The 19,129-nt window shown below is 34.7% G+C and overlaps 1 protein-coding gene and 1 pseudogene across 1 annotated transcript; one reads left to right on the top strand and one right to left on the bottom strand.

Moving 5' to 3' along the window:
• Positions 1-11,021, bottom strand: LOC133315821 (uncharacterized). Its single transcript, XM_061517488.1, has 15 exons — positions 8,068-11,021; positions 7,840-7,968; positions 7,571-7,759; positions 7,446-7,492; positions 7,009-7,324; positions 6,676-6,823; positions 6,367-6,579; positions 5,435-5,539; positions 3,596-3,789; positions 3,261-3,479; positions 2,841-3,116; positions 2,579-2,726; positions 2,307-2,440; positions 1,262-1,348; positions 1-1,182 (listed from the first exon to the last, which is right to left on the bottom strand). Exons 1-15 carry the CDS (start codon positions 10,729-10,731, stop codon positions 1,096-1,098), a joined length of 4,956 nt encoding a protein of 1,651 aa, XP_061373472.1. The 5' UTR covers positions 10,732-11,021; the 3' UTR covers positions 1-1,095.
• Positions 11,022-13,969: 2,948 nt separating this feature from the next.
• On the top strand, positions 13,970-14,171 carry LOC133315847 (uncharacterized; annotated as a pseudogene).
• The last annotated feature ends 4,958 nt before the right edge of the window (positions 14,172-19,129 follow it).

Here is a 19,129-nt window from a genome sequence, read left to right as displayed (position 1 = left end):
ACGAAACTGAAACTACAGCGAAATCAGAGTCTCTAGATGCCCAATTACACACCTTCACAACAATATGTAGAACAATGAAATATGATAATCCATCTTAATTGACACCAATCGCAAAAAATTTGGACAAAATTGTAACAAAAACTTTGTTCTTTACTCACTAAAAGCTACAGTTACATCTGCAACTATAAATATTTGAAATCATTACCTTCACTTATGCTGATTCTAGAAAACTGAAGCACTCCTCCTCCAATCCCATAAAGACAAGAAATTTAAAAAGAAGAAAGTACAGTGATATGGATATAATGGAGGGAAGCTCCTCAATTTTATCACTGCACAAATTCCGGCATGCAGCACGTTCCATCATAACTCAGGTATCACGGAGGAGAGAAAACTTTTATCAAGTAGATAAAAAGATCAGCAAACAAAACTCTTTTCAGCCGCAGTGGTAACAAGATAACAAATATAATCTAATCGTATGTAAGCTATACAAAATCTCTCTGAAGTCTTTTTTTTTTTTTTTTCTGAGGGGGGAGAGGGGGTAGGGAAGAGGAGGGATGAAGGAAAAAACTTTGTTAACAACCCTCCAAAATATGGTATATGTTCCCGCCAACAATGGGCAATTATGTCCATCATAGAACAGCCCCTTCTCACACAAAGCTGGCAAATCTCAGCAAATTGTGGTGCTTCTTTCCATTACCAAAACCTTTGGTTGGATACAAGAAATGAATGTGATATTTTCACAGTAGACCAATTTTGATGAGCCGTGCTCCGTACCAAACACCACTCTCTAGGCTCTTTGAAGTCCAATTACGTCCGGTATCAAAAAATTGCTTTGGACATGATTCTCCCCCGAGAACTAGTTGTTACTATTAAAACAGTGAATTGTTTCACATAATGTTAAATGCTATATCTCAACTTATGCATGTATCCCAAAACTTGTTGACATCATTGAAACTTGCAAGTTTATTTCCTAAGCCAAGTGCGTGCGAAATGCATCTGGATAAACAGGGCCTCACCATAAACCAGTTGGATGTCAAACTCAGTCAAACCCAAAGTTCTTCAGTCCAGCAAATGATATTCAGTTCCGATAGATATCTAATTTACAGCTTCAAAGAAAAGAACCTGGGGTTGCAGATGCCCTCTTTTACACATTGCAAGAACATCAGTCCATCCACCAATTATCTGGATATTGAAGAAAAAAAATTGAAAACAACAAGGGAGAAACATAATATATTCATATCTGTTCAAAGATTCAACTCACCTTGACTGTCTTGTCATCATACATAATCCATTGTTCGTGCTCATAACTATAAGCAAAGCAATGATAATGCTGCCCATAATAGCAAACCTACAAGTTTCACTAACATATATTAGGCACATAATGACATAAGTAGTGCGGAAAATTGGAACTGCAGAGCACCATTGAACCAGGTATTCATTTAGTAATTTAATGTAGAACTCATTGTTAGAGTTATATAAAACCATTAATGTAGCTTCACCTAACAGCTTAAGCTTTTGAGTTGAATTGGTTCTTTATATGGTATCAGAGCCTCGATGTCACGGGTTCGATCCTCACTGCCCCTCATTTAGTAAATAATTAATTAAGTCTTGTGGAGTTTCTTATCACAGGTAGGTGGCCTGTGCGTTATTCACCTTTCAAGTCCAGTGGGCTCTCATGTGAATGGGGGTGTTAAAGTTATATAAACCATTAATGTAGCTTCACCTAATAATTTAAGTTTTGGATTGAATTGATTCTTTACACTCACAATAGGTACTTAGGTAGTACAAAATATGGCTACTTTTCCATGCAAAACAACAAAATGTCAATCAATCATCTGATGAAAATTGGAAGAATGGAGTGAAAAGGATAAAAATTTATTTATCCACAAGTCTTCATTCATTCTTCCCATCTTCCTTTATGAAATAAATTACAAATCAGTATCGTGGTTGTTTTATGTACTGCATAAATGAAATTTTCACTGTTTGGTGCATTCCTATAAGGAATTCACTTTAAATTTAATAATACTTTTTATGAGTGATTTATGAAGCAAATTAAGTAAAAAACGAATTTAGGATGGGGCAGGGGGGGATGAGCAGAGAAACAAACAGGAAGGAGAAATATGAAGTTTGAACGGCTAAAACTGCTAAGTTGTGCATGAAATCTAATATTCAAAACAATTTTTTTAATTATGAAGTTTTAAATTGAATATGTCCCTTGTATCATAAAGGTATATCTCACCATTACAGCATCATGCAATCAATATAAAATATAAACACTCCATACATATTATCACTCAAATACATACCATCGAAATCAAGCTATGAGTGCTTTTAGGATCTAAACCACGATAAAGGACACTGATATCCATCTCAGTGCTGAGGGCTGCAACAGTTGCTGATATGTCATCAGCACTCTCACATGTATTTTGCCAACCTAGAACTGCAAATTCCAAACATGTAGGAGATAAAGAGAAAGAAACCTCAAAATGTGCAAAAGATAATACATATACATACGTACATAAATACAAACATACATACAAAACAAAAAACAACAATTCATGTGTAACGACAGAGTCACCTGTCATAAAAACATGCGGTGGAGTTGAAAGAAAGTGATGGATGTAGTTCAGCTTGCCACAACCACCAACTTCTGGATCACAAGCCAACTGATGGTTCATTTCCACAAGATTCAAAAGCTCATCAAAGGAGCTTTCAGCACACATTACCTAGAAAGTGAAGAAGGGATCGAGCTAAGGTACTTAACAAGGTTTTCAGAAGCTAAAAATCAGAAAATTTGTAAATTATTAAATGTTAAAATAATATATCCTTCCTAAAGATACCTTCATTGTCCGAAGGGCATTGGCATTTATATTGTGAAAGAAGGAAGTATACTTCAAGTGCCTGGACTCAAGACCACAGTGGTAGCAGTTCATTCGTTCAAAAATGTCCATTCCAAAGAGTGAATGTACTATACAAGTACTGTTAGCACAATCCCAAGATCCCATGCAGTTGCTTTCCACTGATTCTGTATCAGAAACACTTGAACTCCGAGTAAATGATCGATGGAGGCAGTCAAATATCACTGCCAGTACTTCAGAAGCATCATTCATCTGAGCCTGTCAAATGCCAACATATTAATCACATTGTCCATAAAAGAACCAAATTTTATCTCTTTCCCATGATGAATGAATGAGTTGACAAAAGTCAAGTTACAAAGAATTTATTGTATGGGTGGAACAAACATATCTGAGTGAAGTTACCTCCTGGAAGAAGTTACTATCTGGATATAGATTGCTGAGAGCGATCCTGAGGGAAGTAGGTGCAACTGCTTCTCTCCTAAAGTGTTTTGATACAACAACATCCATGGCAGTAAAGATGTCATACAATGCACAGACAACACAAGGATTACCCACATGATCATGCTCCGATCTAGGTCTGCCAAGAAATTCCTCCCGAAAGCGTTTTAAATGCCACAACGACTGTACTTGTACAGAGACAAGATGTTATTCCACTATGGAAAGTGATACATCAATTGAAAAAAAGTGCAGCAGCAGCTATTATAACAAATCCGAAAACTGACTTGAAAAAGACCTACCTGTATAATAACATTGAGAAAACAATTATATTCACCCACTTCATTCTTCAGCCCAGCACCAATAGAAGTTATTCCATTCACATTCTCAGTTGTTTCTTCCTCCAATGGACAACCCACACTATCTACTTGTGAAGTTCTCTGAGACGTTCTCAAATTGGAAACTGAAGGCACTTTCCTATGTGCTTGATATGTATCTGCAAAGTAGCATCTCTTCCAAGGTTAGAGTCATCAATGTTTCCATAATTCTGAAAAGAGGTTGTGAATCCAGAATTCCTTTCTTAAGCATGTTACGGGAACGTGTGTATATGTATATATTCTAACTCTAAAATTCCAAAAAACTTTAAAACTAACATTCTAAGTTTTCAATAAGAAATTAAATTATTGAACAAATGACTCGCACACCATTCTAAGTTACTCGCCTTGATGGAGAACTTTCTATCTTAAACTGAGAGTAAGAGTAATAGAACAGTGCCATTGTCAGAAAGCTAAAGGCACTGACATAGGGAATGGCCGTTTGGGTTAAGAGTGAGAAGCAGTGAGGAACCAATGATGCACAGTCGATAAGTTTTTTTTTATTTTATTTTGCTTCAAATCATCCATATTCAAATAAAGATTAGGAAACTCTATCTTCAAATAGAAATTGAAACTGATCTTGTTAGGATTTTCCGATTTTTTAATCAAATTGTAGCCCAAGTCATGCCAGCTCTATCCCTAACCGAACCGGCTGGTAACCAAGCCAAACCCATTTTTTTAAAAATGAGTACCCAGGTGTGTCGGGTATGTATATAGGCATATAGTTGACGAAGCTTGATAGTGTTATAGTGAATAAATGACAAATGCAACCTTTCAACATTTAGCCCAAACACAAACAATAGCTCTCTGATGCACCATCAGTGAGAACAAATAGTATTACTTCATGTGATAATGCAGCTAAGTTTATTAACAAGCAGAAGATATAAAATATAATTAGTCAAATCATTGAGAAAGTTGGCAGTGGAATTTGAATGGAAGTTCGCAGCATTATACCTTTACACAAGCAAGCCTATTCTTAGGCATAGAACAAAACATATTCAAACATACAATTGAATTGCCTCAACGACTCAGATCAGGCTGAAGATTTGTAGCACTCTTACTCAAGGAAAATATCTTCAATAATACGGGAGTACTGAAGACCCAGACCCAGTGCATCCTTTACTAAATATGAAAAGAGTAATATATTTAACTTTCCCATTTTACCCATCCTTTTATGGTTATTTTCCTCTACGTCCACACCTTTTCCTATTTTTAGTAAAGGAGTACATACTCTTGCAGTACCAAAGGTATGCTCCCTACTCAAGCTATTGAAATTACAAGTACAAATTGTAAATCAGATTCCATACTTGTTATGGATGCTTACTCCCTTCGTTGGTTTATTTTATTCAATAATTATAGTAATCTGAATTCTTATCCATCATGTTGTAAATGAACTATGCAATCAATAAGACTCGTATCCTACAAAATGGTGGTCATAGGCTATTACTTGAATCTAGTTCAGATATTAACAAATATCTGCAATATGGTTTGATTTCATTGCTTTGGATTTACGAAAGATGGCAACAAGCCATAGTTGGATTCAACAAAAATAGAAAAGGAGAAAGGAAGATCATCACAGAAATCTGCATTCAAACAACCCTATTTCCAATCTGCATTCAAACAACCCTATTTCCTTAAGTAAGTCATTTGCAGTGAGTCCAATTTCCAAGAAAGTACAGATATGGTAGTAAGTATAATAAAATAAATATTAGATGCATAAGATAATTGAAACCAGTCTATATAACAAGGGAGTTAAAAACAGTATACCTAGACTTTGGCTTACAGCTTTTTTAAGATCAGCTTGGAATCTTTCCTCCTCCTCATCTTCAACTTGCAACTCTTTCACCGTCTTTAATCCATTGTCTCCCCACACTTGTCGCACATCAAAGTAGCAATATATTAGTTTTCATATTTGGAGAAAATAGCTTCATAGGTGCCTTTTATCAAAACATTGAAATATTAATCTGCATTTGATTTTGCATGCTATACATAAAAGTTTGAAAAACATCCACTGGAGGAGCCAAAGTGCAAAACATGAGGCTTAAATGAAGATATTGAACCCCCAGTTCTACAGGCAAAATGAATGATAGTGAGCAACTGAAGCTCAAATGATAACGTAAGATGCAGTATAGTAATGATCTTAACAAGAGAAAGTCTTCCTCAGGGCATCTTAAAAATTATTGAATTAATGAATACTATTTGTTGGTCAAACCTATATAGTGTGTTAAGCGTAATCGTAAAACGGCAGAATTCCAGAGGGAAGAGGGGAGAGAAAGAGAAGTGAATAAGAGTGATTGGAAGAAAGGAATTGCTTCCAATTCCATATAGCCATTTTGTGACTTTTATAACAGAAGATAACAAGGATTTGAAATACTAAAAAGGTAATTGATATAAATATGGACTAATTGATATCAATATTTTATTAATAGAAGTTAACAAATGCTAATTAATACAAATCGTGACTAATTGATACCAATCAAATCTTTAATTGATGGAAGCAAGAAAATGATAATTGATACCACGAGAAGATCTCGGTGCATAACATAGTGCCATAAACTAGCAGCCAAAAGATAATTATGAGACAAAGATTTTCTTTTTAAAGAATTACGAGTAACATCTGCTATAAAAATCCTAATAAGGTAAAATTGATATGCACCAGCATCACGGGAAAAGAATCTTATGGAAAGGTTAGAACTAACCATTGTTAGCATCTTGGTTGTTATAGACTTTAGCCTGCTCTCTTAAGTGATTATCAGTATGTGTAACCTCAATATTCTCTTTTTCCAATGCAACAGATTCCAACTTCCCATCAACCAACGTGGAAGGATTCTTATGCCGTTTATGTTTTTTTCCTGCACGCCGATCAGACAACTGAACACCATTCTCCGTAACTACACCATTAGCCATATCTCCTAGAGAATAAAGAGAGTGATGAGAGCATCAAGCAAAAGAATAGCTAAATACATAAAAAAATGCAATTTAAGATACCTTTGAAAATGATTACCAACCTTGTTTAGCTTTCGAATGATGCGTATAATGAATCTTGTGGGCAGCTAAATCAGCTGAAGATTTAATTGGCGCCATGAAACCATTTGTTGTGGTAATAAGCACACCATCCACATTGCTTGGGTGCACATTCTCCTTTGCCAACTCCTCCTGAAAAAATGAGCAAGTTCAGAGGTGTATTTCCAGCAATACCTAATTCATATCTGTAAAGTATCTCCCTTTTGAAAAATAGCCTTTAAAGGTTCACTTTTCCATGAAATATCAAATTATGACAAGTACCCAGAAATCATATCCCCTTGCATTAAATAAGACAAAATCAAACGAGAGATTCATACCTGCACAGGTGGTCTTATATGTTCATGTAAATCTGGGCCATCAGCAACCACCTTCAACTGAGCATCCTGACGGTTGTCTGCTGCTTTCTCTAAATATGTCCCAGATGATTTCTTTTGTCGCTCAGCAAGGTGCTTCTGTTTAGCTTCATTTTCTATCCTTCGTTGAAATTCCAAAGTTTCTTCAAGCTTTTTTTCCTCCTCTTCTAGCTCAATTTTACATCTAAATTCCTCTTCCTGCTGATCCAAGTCATCACCATCCATAGAAACAACAACCTCAGAACCTTGATAGTTGCTATCAGGTGAAACTGGATAAGAACTGCAGCAGATACACATTAAAAGCATTAATAAGAAGTCACCATGTCTCAAAGACTAAATAATAATAATAATAATAAAACAAAAAAAAATGCCAAAGCTTAAAAACAGAAACATATACTGACTCAGGAATTGTAGCTTGAAGCAAGAGCTGCTCATGACCACTTGTAACCTGCAAGAAAGAGAAATATTAGCCAGGCATCATGGAATATGGACCAATATAAACAAATAAAGTATGCATGATGATCACCTTTAAATCTCTTGTTTTTCTATGATCTTTATTCTTCTTCTTATCTTTTGTCTTCTCCGTATGTCGTGTGTTCTCGCTTGTCCCTTGAGCAATCTTCTTAGAATCAAGAGCAAGTTCAGCCAAAAATGCTTCTCTTGCAGCATCAGACTTCTCTGTCGCATCTTTCTCAGCCAAATCTTCCAAAAGAGCCTAAACAAGCAAAAGAAAGGCTTATATAGTTAAAAGAAAGGTGAGGCAACAGCACATGTTTCAGAAGTTTTAATACAAACCCTAAGATATAACTTCACAAGAGGCAATAATATTGCTCGATAATCATAAGCAGAAATAGGCCCAAGTTTGAGTTCCAATTGCTGCATCTCTGTAACATTTCTCATGATTCGTGCATCAATTTTGCTCAGCTGCATAGTAAATGAAGTAGGTTAGAACAAAAAGGAACTAGGTCAACCTTGCACTTGTCATATAGTAGAGATGTGACAAGATTCAAATAAAAAAGTGACCTCTACAGATAAGTGCTCCTTCAGTTTCTGAATAGCAAGTTCTATACAGCCATCCATTTGATGCAAATATTCCTTCATTCTCCATTCATCTTCACCAGATTCCAAATCACATAGCTGAGAAGTCACACCAGCATAAGTTTCTTCATAACCAAATTGATTAACATTCATTGCTTCAGCTTCTTGCAAAACATTTGATACAGCATCCAACTCAAACCTATTGCTAACATAGGTCACATCATTCTGACTCTCAATGAGCTCATCTCTCCGTTTTCTTAAGACAGACTCATAGCTTCGCTGGACAAATTCGCCAATGTTTTCCCTCTTCTTACCTTCCTCAAGACAAAGATCCTCTACTGCCTGCAGAGCTTCTTCATAACTTACACGATCATATTTCTTCTCACAGAGGCTCTGTAGGTGATAAAACTCCTTCTCGAGCAACTGGACAATTTCCATTCCTTGATGTCTTCTATCTTCTCTTGCACGCATCCATGATGTCAATTGATCCCCGCTAGGTGAAACTGAAAATATCCAGGATAGCAAAGCATCGGTGTTGTGTGAAACCCTGTCAGGAGAAGCTGAGGCAGTTGCATTATCCAAGACACCTCCCTGAGCTGTACCAGACGTGTCATGTGTTGGCAGTAAACACTCATCCAGGAGGAGGCAGGATGCATCGCCATTGAGAACAATCTTCTCTTTGATCTCAGGACCTTGATTAGTATTGTTCAAATCATACATGGGACTACTGCTTCTGTCAGTATATCTACCCAAACCACAGGCATGAGATAATTCCTGTAAAAATTGGATAATTTTCTTAAGCTGGGCTGCATCCAGAAAGCATATGCACATTGGTGTTTGGTCCAAACCATGGTTAAGGAGTTGAGAACCACCAGCAAGGCCCTGTATCTCATCCATAGTAAATTGGATGACCTTGTTAAGATGATTAGCAGCAAGATATTTGTGTTTAATAAGCATCTCAAATACTGCACGAATTTTCCCAAGAAGTTTTGCACGCTCAGAGTCATCAGATATTGGCCAACTAACAGCAAGGGGATATGCTACAGATCCTTGGACTTCAACACCACCTCCAATATCACTTTCTGCAATTTTACAATAGTTACTGCTTTTTGTTGTACAATTATGAAGATTATACCTTGTAATTCCATTATCATGGTAAGAATCACTTGGGTCTTTAAAACAATTAATGTACTCCTCTCCATGATGACCCAAGTAGGAATCCTCAGAGAATGAAGGATCTCTGGATTTTGCTCTGTTTTCAAGCATTTTAACAGCTGACGAGACATCCAGTGGCTTCCAAGAACAATTAAGAATCATCTCAGTCCATTCATTGTCAACATTCTGGGGCAAAAGCCCCTGCATTTTGGGCAAGAGATTCCCCAGGTGTTCCTGCACAACATGCTGCCCGTGAGATTCCGAATTCGAAAATTTCTCATCACATCGGCAGCAAAGCCAGAAGTTCCATGTTTTATTGGCCTCGGCATATGACAAAGCCTCTGATAAAACCTCGTTAGGCAAAGTATCCTTCAAAGACCCAAAGTAGGACTTGAGATCACAAACTCTAATACTAAGCAAGCCCTTCTTCATATCCATACTCATCACATTCCAATATGAGCGTACCCAATCCTTCCTTTCAGCTGAAGACCCATTCTTTCTCATATGTCCATACTTCCTCCTATGACCAGCTCCTGAAGAAGACGAATCCAATGTCCTTTCATCCCTATCTCCTTCACTCTGAACTTGTGGTGACTCTGACTTGTGCTGCAACAACCTCGCAGCAGCAACTCGAACTTCAATTTCTTTCCTCCTCTCTTCGGGGGTCTTGGTGACCTTCTTGATCTCATTGGGCCTTCTGCTCTGAACCAACCTCACTTCCATAGGGTCCTCAGTGGACCTCCTTATCGGAATCAACCGAAACCTCTCCTCCCCATTTCCCAAGTTCTTCATCCAACTCGACAACGAAGCAATGTTGGCCTTCTGAATCAGCTGCCGAAGCTCGTTCTGCACGTGCACCACACGTGCTTCCGCCGTTGATATCTTCTGCTGGCTCTCATCCTGCAAGCTCTCCTTAGCAGGATCATTAGGATTCTCAACCGCCAACGCCCTCTCGCACTCCTGCACAACCTCCTCAAATTCCTTCCCTTCGCTTGCAGTGTCGAACAGCAAATTCGCGTAGAATTGCGAAAACTCGATCGAATTCGGGGACAGTTCCGTCGCTTTCCTTGCACACTCAACGGCGTTCCTCATATGCCTCTGCTTCGAGCTCGGGTCGTCGATAATCGCCGCCAGTCTGACGCACACTGTGCCCTGAACTCGGTGAGCGAAGCCCAACTGAGGAGAACTCTCGTGCCTGGAGCAGCAATCCTTCAACAGCTTCAGCGCCCTAGAGTGGTTTCCGCGCCGGAGCGCCGTTAGGGCTCGCTCGCATTCCTGCTTGATTGCGGAGTTAGCCGAAGCATCAGATTGAGAGGTCGTGAATTCGATCTTATCGACACCGTGATCGGAAACCGCGCATGACTCCGGTTCCGCCGAAATGATTGTGCCGTTGGACGCTTTTCCGTTAGTCGGTGGTGACACCGGAGAACCCGCCGCCGCCGTCGCAGCAGATTGTTTCGAGCGTGTGGCAGGGTTTCGCTTTTTATGCCCCATCGAATTCAATTGAGTTCGCACGAATCAGAATCACGTGCATATATATGTGTGTTTTTGAATCTACCAGTGTGCATGCGAGTATATTTATAGAGAGAGAAATAAAAGGTGTGAGGAATAAATGAGATTGGGGAAGAGAGAGAGAGAGAGAAAGAGAGGGTAACTCGAAATTGTAGAGAGAGAAGGGGAAGAGAATGAGAGAGAGAGGGGAGTGGTGCCGCCGACGACGGTGACTACGACGGAGAACGATCGGCGGCGAAATCTAAGAAGGTAGTGGAAACTGCGTAGTTGGGGGTAACCTGTGAACAGGTACCTAACCCCACGCACACACCAACAACAAATACTAGAAGGGTGCGGTTTGATGAAACGAATGTGACTGTGAAATTATGATTTTTTTTATAAACAATATCCGAATTATTCCCATCCCAAACATTTCAAGTATATCTTAATTTTAAATTTAAATTTAAATTTGAATGGAAGTTTGCATTTTTGTTTCTTCTATCTGCTCTGATTCTGATATCGCCCCTGATAAATGCTAATAATTGAAATCATGTAACAGAACAAGCACCTATGTTATTTTGGGTTATCTTTTCAATATTTTTTTTAATCCGTACTTATTACCAGTGTTTTAAAACTTCATCCCATCTCCCGGGTACCCGGGTCTACCCTGACCCCTCTCCTATGAGGGTTGGGGTCACAAGTTGGACTCTATATGCACATCGACCCCTCCGACCCCCAAAACTCGGCCGGGTTTTAGTGACTCCCGGGTCAGAGAAGTCAAAGGGGATCACTACATGTTTTTTTTTTAAATTTCCTGAAACAATGTCATTTTATTAAAAAAAATAAAATAAAAATGCTTACAAACCTAAATCTAATCGTTATCTTCTCTCCCAGTGACCTACGTCTTCAATCTTCACCTTGCTGCCGTGAATCTTCTAGAAAAGGAAAGAATTTTTCCCATTCAAATGAAATCCTTACAGCTGTTGATGGAAAACAAAAACTCATTCTTACTTCTTTTAAATTTTCCTTCCTTTGTCAGAGACCTTATCAAAAGAGGCAGAACTAGGTCACCATAGTGACCCCATTAGAATATGAGTTTTGTACTTTGGTATCTTGATACTTTAATTAGGTTGTATAATATTGACTTGTGGTTGTAATTGGTGAATTATGTTAAGTATATTTTAAATCTTTGATGATTGGTGGTTTGTTTTTTAATATATATATATATATATATATATATATATATATATATATATATATATATAAAACCGGGTCAGCGTAGTGACCCCCCGGTTGAACCCGTGACCCCATGACCCCTGACCTCGGCCGGGTCGATGGTCGGGCCGGGTTTTTAAACACTGCTTATTACTATTTAAAAAAAGATTAATGATTTATAACGTTTATTTTTCTTTATTTGTCGTTATGATTTTAGCCAACATTGTACTCTTTACTTTGACTTGGCAATTTATGCATGACAATCTTTTCGGAATCAATTTCATTTTAATTTTTATCCTGGAAATATAAATCGATAGAATACTTATTTAATAAAATTGGTTATTTTTCGGGATGAACCGATTTATTTTTTGTGCTGGGGAACAGAAAAAAGAATCAAAGAATTTCTGTTTTTTTTTCTTGGCACAAAATGAGAAACATTTATCTCTCTCAATTACTCTTCATCACACCGCCATCACAATCCTGACACGACCACTGTTATCATCATCGTACCACCACCACCATTATTTTCACCACCATTATCACTACCATTGTCACCAACCACTACCACCACCATCACCGTAGCCACTGCCAGCACCACCACCATCACGCCACAACTACTGCCGCCACCACTACCCCACCGCCATCATGTCATCTCCATCACCATCATCGTAGACACTGCTATCATCGCTGTCGCCGCCACTATTTCCACCACTGCAGCTGCCACTACCACTACCATTATCATGCCACTGCCATCGCAACCACCACTACCGTCGCCGTTGCCACTATGCCACCATTACCACCACTGCCGCTGCAACCACTACCATTATCACGCAATTGCCACCGCCACCACCACCATGTCGTCACCATCACCACCACTACTGCTACCACCTCCATCGTTGCGGCTACTACTGTCACCACCACCACCTTTACGTCACCACCACCATCATCACCGTCACCATTATCACTACCATCACCGCCACCATCACCACCACCATCGTCACAGCTACTACCGTCACCTTCACCGCACCATTACCACCACTATGCCACCATTACCGCCGCCACCACCACCATGATGCTACTGCCACCGCCGCCACCACCACAATGCCACTATTACAACCATCGTTGTCGCCGCTGCCACCACCACCACCACACCATATGAAAAGGAAAGTGATGATCTGAATTTTTTTATACTTAATAGGAATGATTTTAATTCTATTATTTGTTGTGTTATCAAACACAATTCTCATTCTCGGAATAAAAATAAAATATGTTATCAAACACATTTTTTTTCTAAGAAATTGTTCCAAGGCACAGAAATATAAAAAAATTATTTCTTTTCAGAAACAGTGCCAAGAAACATAATGGTTGCCATGCACACCCTTAATATATAAAATCTTCATCTCACTCATGCAAACTTTGCTGACTTGTCATTTTCTCCTTCAATTTTAGCTTTGTGTTCACACTTGAAATCAATTTGAAATATTTCTTCTTTTAATAACTTTTAAAATTCGAATTTTAAACGACATAGGTGGGAAAAGATTTGGAAAGAAGTTCCTGGCAAATAATTATATTAATATCCCACCACTTTCTGCATAGTTTATTGTTAACATGTTAATAATATTTATTATAGTTTGTGTATAAATAGGATATGTGTTAGTGCATATTTGCCATTGGTAATCAGCTTCTGTGCACATATTTCTTTTATTTTTGTCTGTTTATCTTCTTTATCTTCTCAAGCTGTTCTTCTGGATAATCTTACCCATTATATGTACATTTATAGTTTTCTACTTCATGTTTATTGATATTCCATGTTCATTGTTCTGTACTTTATTGAGTGAATTGTTTATATTATTTCTATATTCTATATTAATATAGCATACTTACAAGAGCAATTTTTTGTTGAATTAGTTTTGAAGTTGAAGTTGGAGACACCTTGCTAGACAAAGGAAGTTTGTGACTAATGAATATATTGTGCTAAGAAAAGTCCTGGGAAGAAGTAAGTATGAGTTGATTGTGTTTATAGAAGATGTGTTTGGTGTTTGTGTGCGACAAGGATGAAAGGGTGTTGGCGAGGCAACTCGCACCAGACACGTGTCCTTACTTGTGGAGGGATGGTGTAAGCCATTGACGTAGAGAGGCATTGGAGGTTCTGTTTTCTACCATTGTGCTATAAGATGAAGCGCAGATACTACTGCACCATGTGCAACAGGCGACTAGAGGTTTTGTAAAGTAGTAATCATAGGCGCATCATGCAAGATCTATTTCTTTTTTTGCAAATATTTTTCTCCTGTTCTGTGTACATCAATTAGCGAATACTATTAATTTTGAAGATAAGGAAAAAAAAAACATGCATTAGTACATGTAGGACATGTTATAGTGTGTTTATTTTAGGGTTAAATGAATTTATTTGGTATTTGTCGTGGCAATTGAAAATGCGAATCAATTCGGATCAGATATGCAACCCATTATATATATATATATATATATATATATATATATATATATATATATATAATTTTGGTCTTTACAAATTGTTATTCATGTGCAGTCTAAACCCATATAATCTAATGTTTCAATAAGTAAAATTTATAGAGAAAAATATTATTGCTAGAAGAAAGAAGCCACTAAAGGACAAAAATGTCACTTGTCTGTTTTAAACCTCGTAAACCAGATTTCTGTTCACACTTAACTGGTAAATAACAATAATAATAATAATAATAAGTTAATAAAAAATAATAATAGTATATACCCTTAAATGAAAACGTAAATCAAATGCTAAAAATTTTATTTCAAATTTGTTAAATACCATTAAATATGCCAAAGAAACTGAATTTTAAGCAATTAATGTCACTGTGTTTGTTTTCTTTGAACCTTGGTTTTTGAAAGAAAAAAGCAAAAGAGTTGCTCACAAATTAAAGAAACAACAGTTAAAGGTAGATCGAGTTCCCAGGCTGCTCTTATAACATCGCAAGCATGGTATCAATTGGTTATGTAGCTGTAAATTGTATTTTTGGGAGAAAGCAAGGTCCAAGCATCATTAAACGATCTATAATATCGAAACCCCCACATTTACCCCCACTGACTTACCATATCGAAGAATCCATGGGAAAAGACTTCAACATTATTTAGTGGCAAACAGTTGTATTAATATTTAATATTACACTATTTTCTGCATGAGTAATTAATGGTTAAGTATATTAATAATACCACTACTTTCTGCATCGAAGTAATTAATGGTTAAGTATATTAATAATACCACTACTTTCTGCATCGAAAATTGTTAAGCTTATTAATAATATCTATTATTATATCTATTGGGCTTAATTATTATACCTATTAGGATTAATTGTAAAACTGGAAAAAAGATATATATATATATATATATATATATATATATATAATAAATTTAAATTTAATATGAAGTTATAGACTAAACAAAAAAATATTTAAAATTATAAAAATATATGTATAATTGATAAAAAATAATTTAAATTTGAAGTTTAATTGAAAGAAAAACAAATGACATATTTATAATTTAAAAGAAAATAAATTAAAAAATTAACTTAAAAAAATACAAAAAGAGAAAAAAATTCCATACAGTTATTTAAAAAAATTAACATAAACGTTTTAAATATATATGTATAACCAATTTAATATATATATATATATAAATTATAAATTCAAAGAGAAAAAATTATTTTTATTAAAATATTTATAATTAATATAAAAGAATTTAACTTTTAAATTTTAAATTTAAATAAAAAAATTAAAATTGACATTTATCATTCACTAAAAAACAAATTATAAAAATTTACTCACGATAAAAATACAAATTTTAATTTAATATATAAGAAATAAATTAAACTTTCATTCTTTTAATTTAAGAGTGTAATAACACAATTTTCTATATCGTGAATAAATAACTAGAAGCTAGTAGTTGGAGAATGTGTGCAGCCTTCTATTTATGTTTCGCACTATTTTCTATATGAAAAATTGTTAAGCCAATTAGTAATATTTATTATTATGTATATTGGGTGGGAAAATATTTAATATTTAAAATTTAAACTTTTTAAATTTAGATTTTGAACTTGATAGGTGAAAAAAAAGTTTAGCATTTAATATTTCTCTCTACTTTCTGCATGAAAAATTGTTAAGCATATTAATAATATTTATTATTATGTCTGTTGGGTGTGATTATAATACCAATTAGGATCAATTATAAAATTGGAAAAAATATATATAATAAAATTAATTTTAATTTAAAATTATAGATTAACAAAAAAATTAAAATTATAGAAATATATGTATAGTTGATGAAAAAAATAATTTTAATATTATGTCTATTGGGCTTAATTAATATACCTATTAGGATTAATTAATTTTGTTGCTGCAAAAAATTAAACAAACCAAACATTTTTTTGTTAGAAGCTTTAAAAAATAAATTTTATCGAAAGAATATTTTAATGCTATTTATGCTTACATGTTTCCAACCTATTGATTAGTTGGCTTTATAAAGGTTTTTTTTTATAAAAAAATATGTTTAGCAGTTTATAATAATTAAATAATTTTTCATAAAAACTAAAACCTAAACAAAAGTAGCTTTAATATTTTCTAAAAAGTTTAAAAAATAACTTCTAATCATTTGAAAAAAGGAGTAATATATTTAATACTACTACATGCTTATACAAAATGCTGACAAGAGGTGGCAAAATGGGAAAAAATTTAATATTTAAAATTTAAGCTTTTTAAATTTGAATTTTAACTTGATAGGTGAAAAAAGAGTTCAGTATTTAATGTTTCTCACTACTTTCTGGATGGAAAACTTTTAAGCATATTAATAATATTTTTTATTATGTCTGTTGGGTTTAACTATAATACCTATTAGGATTAATTATGAAACTGGAAAAAAGATATATATATATATATAATAAATTTAATTTTAATATAAAATTATAGATTGAACGAAAAAAATATTTAAAATTTTAAATATATATGTATAGTTGATATAAAAATAATAATTTGAAAACAAGGTTAGATAATATTAATAATATTTGTTAATATTTTGTCCATCTGGCTTAATTATTTTACATATTAGGATGAATTAATTTTGCTGCTACAAAAAATTAACCAAACTAAACATTATTTTGTTAGAAGCTTGAAAAATCAGTTTTTACCGAAATATTATTTTAATGCTATTTATGATTACATGTTTCCAAACTACTGAGTAGTTAGTTTTATATAGGTGTTTTTTAATTAAAAAAATATGTTTAGGAGCTTATAATAATTAAATAATTTTTCATAAAAACTAAGACCTAAAAAAGTAGCTTTAATATTTTTTTAAAAGTTTAAAAAATAACTTCTAAATTTTTAACTTCCAATCGTTTGAAAAAAGGAGTAATATTAATGTTACTACATGCTTATACAAAATGCCGACAAGAGGAGGTAAAATGGGCTCGACTCGGAGGGCCGACCCATCCTACCCACCAACACGTTTTCTTTTTCTTTTTCTTATGTTTAGTGTCTAACTGTAGAAAACATATATAGATAATAACTTAGACGCAACTATAAGAACCTTTTTTTGTGCATAGATGTAAAAATCTATTATATGCTTACATAAAATACTGATAGCTAGATGGGACAAAATGGGCTCGGCCCCCCGCCCGCCAAACGGACGGGTTAGCCCGCCAACACATTTTTCTTCTTATGATTATTATCTAACTTTAGAAAACATAGATAGATAGTAATCTAGATGCAACTATAAGAATATTTTTTGTGGATAGATATAAAAACCTATTATATGTTGATATAAAATAGGGAAAAGTTCACCAATGCCCCTGTGGTTTGCTTCAGAATCATTTATGCCCCTGTGATTTTTTTCCTATCACGTATGCCCTTGTGCTTTGTAAAAAATAAGAAACCACAGCGGTATATGTGATAAAAAAACATACCCTTTTACAAACCACAGGGGCATATGTGATAGGAAAAAAACCACAGGGGCATAAGTGATTCTGAAGTAAACCACAGGGACATTAGTGAACTTTTCCCTATAAAATATTGACAGTTAGATGTAGCACAATGGGCTCGCCCTCACCTGCATGCCAAATGGGCTTTTTCTTATATTTACTGTCTTATAAATTCGTCTTTGTGTGGCTAAGATCATTGAATTTACTGTTGTAAATATTTCAGAAACAAGTATATAAAAAAATTGAACAATCAGATTGTGATAAACAAAAGTTCATTGCTGAGAAATACTAAAAGAAGCCAAGTTAAACTACGTAAACTTTGAATAACTACAGGACAAGCTAATACAATGGCATTTGCATTTTATATCAAAGGATCAAACAAAATGCCTTTGCAGAGTTTGGTGGATAGTCAGGTAATCACTAAGCCCACAAGTACAAAACTTCATACACGGAGTCGAGTTTTGTTTGAATTAAAAAAAAGTATTCTTAATAATTACTCAATTAAAATGAATGATCATTCAATGTTTTGCATTATATCATTATTTTAATGCTATTTATAATTAGTTGTTTTCAACCCGTGAGTAGTTGGCTTTTCATATTTTTCACCAAATTATTGTTGGTAAAGTTGAAGGATTATTGAGATTAAATACGATAAATTAAATATATGCTTATATGTATATGTTAATTTTGTGAATAATTATTTATATTTTTGCAATTAAGCTAATGAATGGTTTTTATATTACCACATTCAACTTTAACTATAAAGTGTTTGTTAGAATATTGAACGTACTAACTCATATATTTGTCAACTCTTTATCTACTATATATGTCACAAATACACACACCTCAGAATCGATTTAGAGGCAACTATAGAAAATATAGATAGATTATAATATCTCCAAAAAAATAGAAAACATAAATAGATAGTAATCTAGATACTAACTATTTTTTGTGTGGATAAATATAAAAACCTATTACATGCTGATATTAAATGCTGACAGTTAGAGGTGACAAAATGGGCTCATTTCGGCAGGCTGACCTTCCCCGCCCGCCAACACGTTTTTTTTATATATATATTTACTGCCTAAGAAACTCGTCTTTATGTGGCTAAGATCATTAGATTTACTGCTGTAAATATTTCAGAAACAAGCATCTAAACACAATTTATTTGTTCCCCGCACAGTCATTTTGAGAAATATGGCGAGATAACAAATTTATACACG

The sequence above is a fragment of the Gastrolobium bilobum genome, unplaced genomic scaffold (assembly GCF_033153095.1).
Source record: "Gastrolobium bilobum isolate Gb01-03AN ecotype WA unplaced genomic scaffold, APGP_CSIRO_Gbil_v1 utg2673, whole genome shotgun sequence".
NCBI lineage: Eukaryota > Viridiplantae > Streptophyta > Magnoliopsida > Fabales > Fabaceae > Gastrolobium > Gastrolobium bilobum.
Note: the sequence above shows the minus strand (reverse complement) of the source record. Positions and strands in the feature narration are given on the sequence as shown.

Coding starts and splice junctions, on each gene's coding strand:
- LOC133315821 (XM_061517488.1), bottom strand. CDS start 10,731: ATGGGGCATAAAAAGCGAAACCCTGCCACACGCTCGAAACAATCTGCT. Junction 6,824..7,008: donor ATATAAGACCACCTGTGCAG/GTATGAATCTCT, acceptor TCATTTTTTCAG/GAGGAGTTGGCAAAGGAGAA. Junction 3,480..3,595: donor TTCTCAATGTTATTATACAG/GTAGGTCTTTTT, acceptor GTACAAGTACAG/TCGTTGTGGCATTTAAAACG.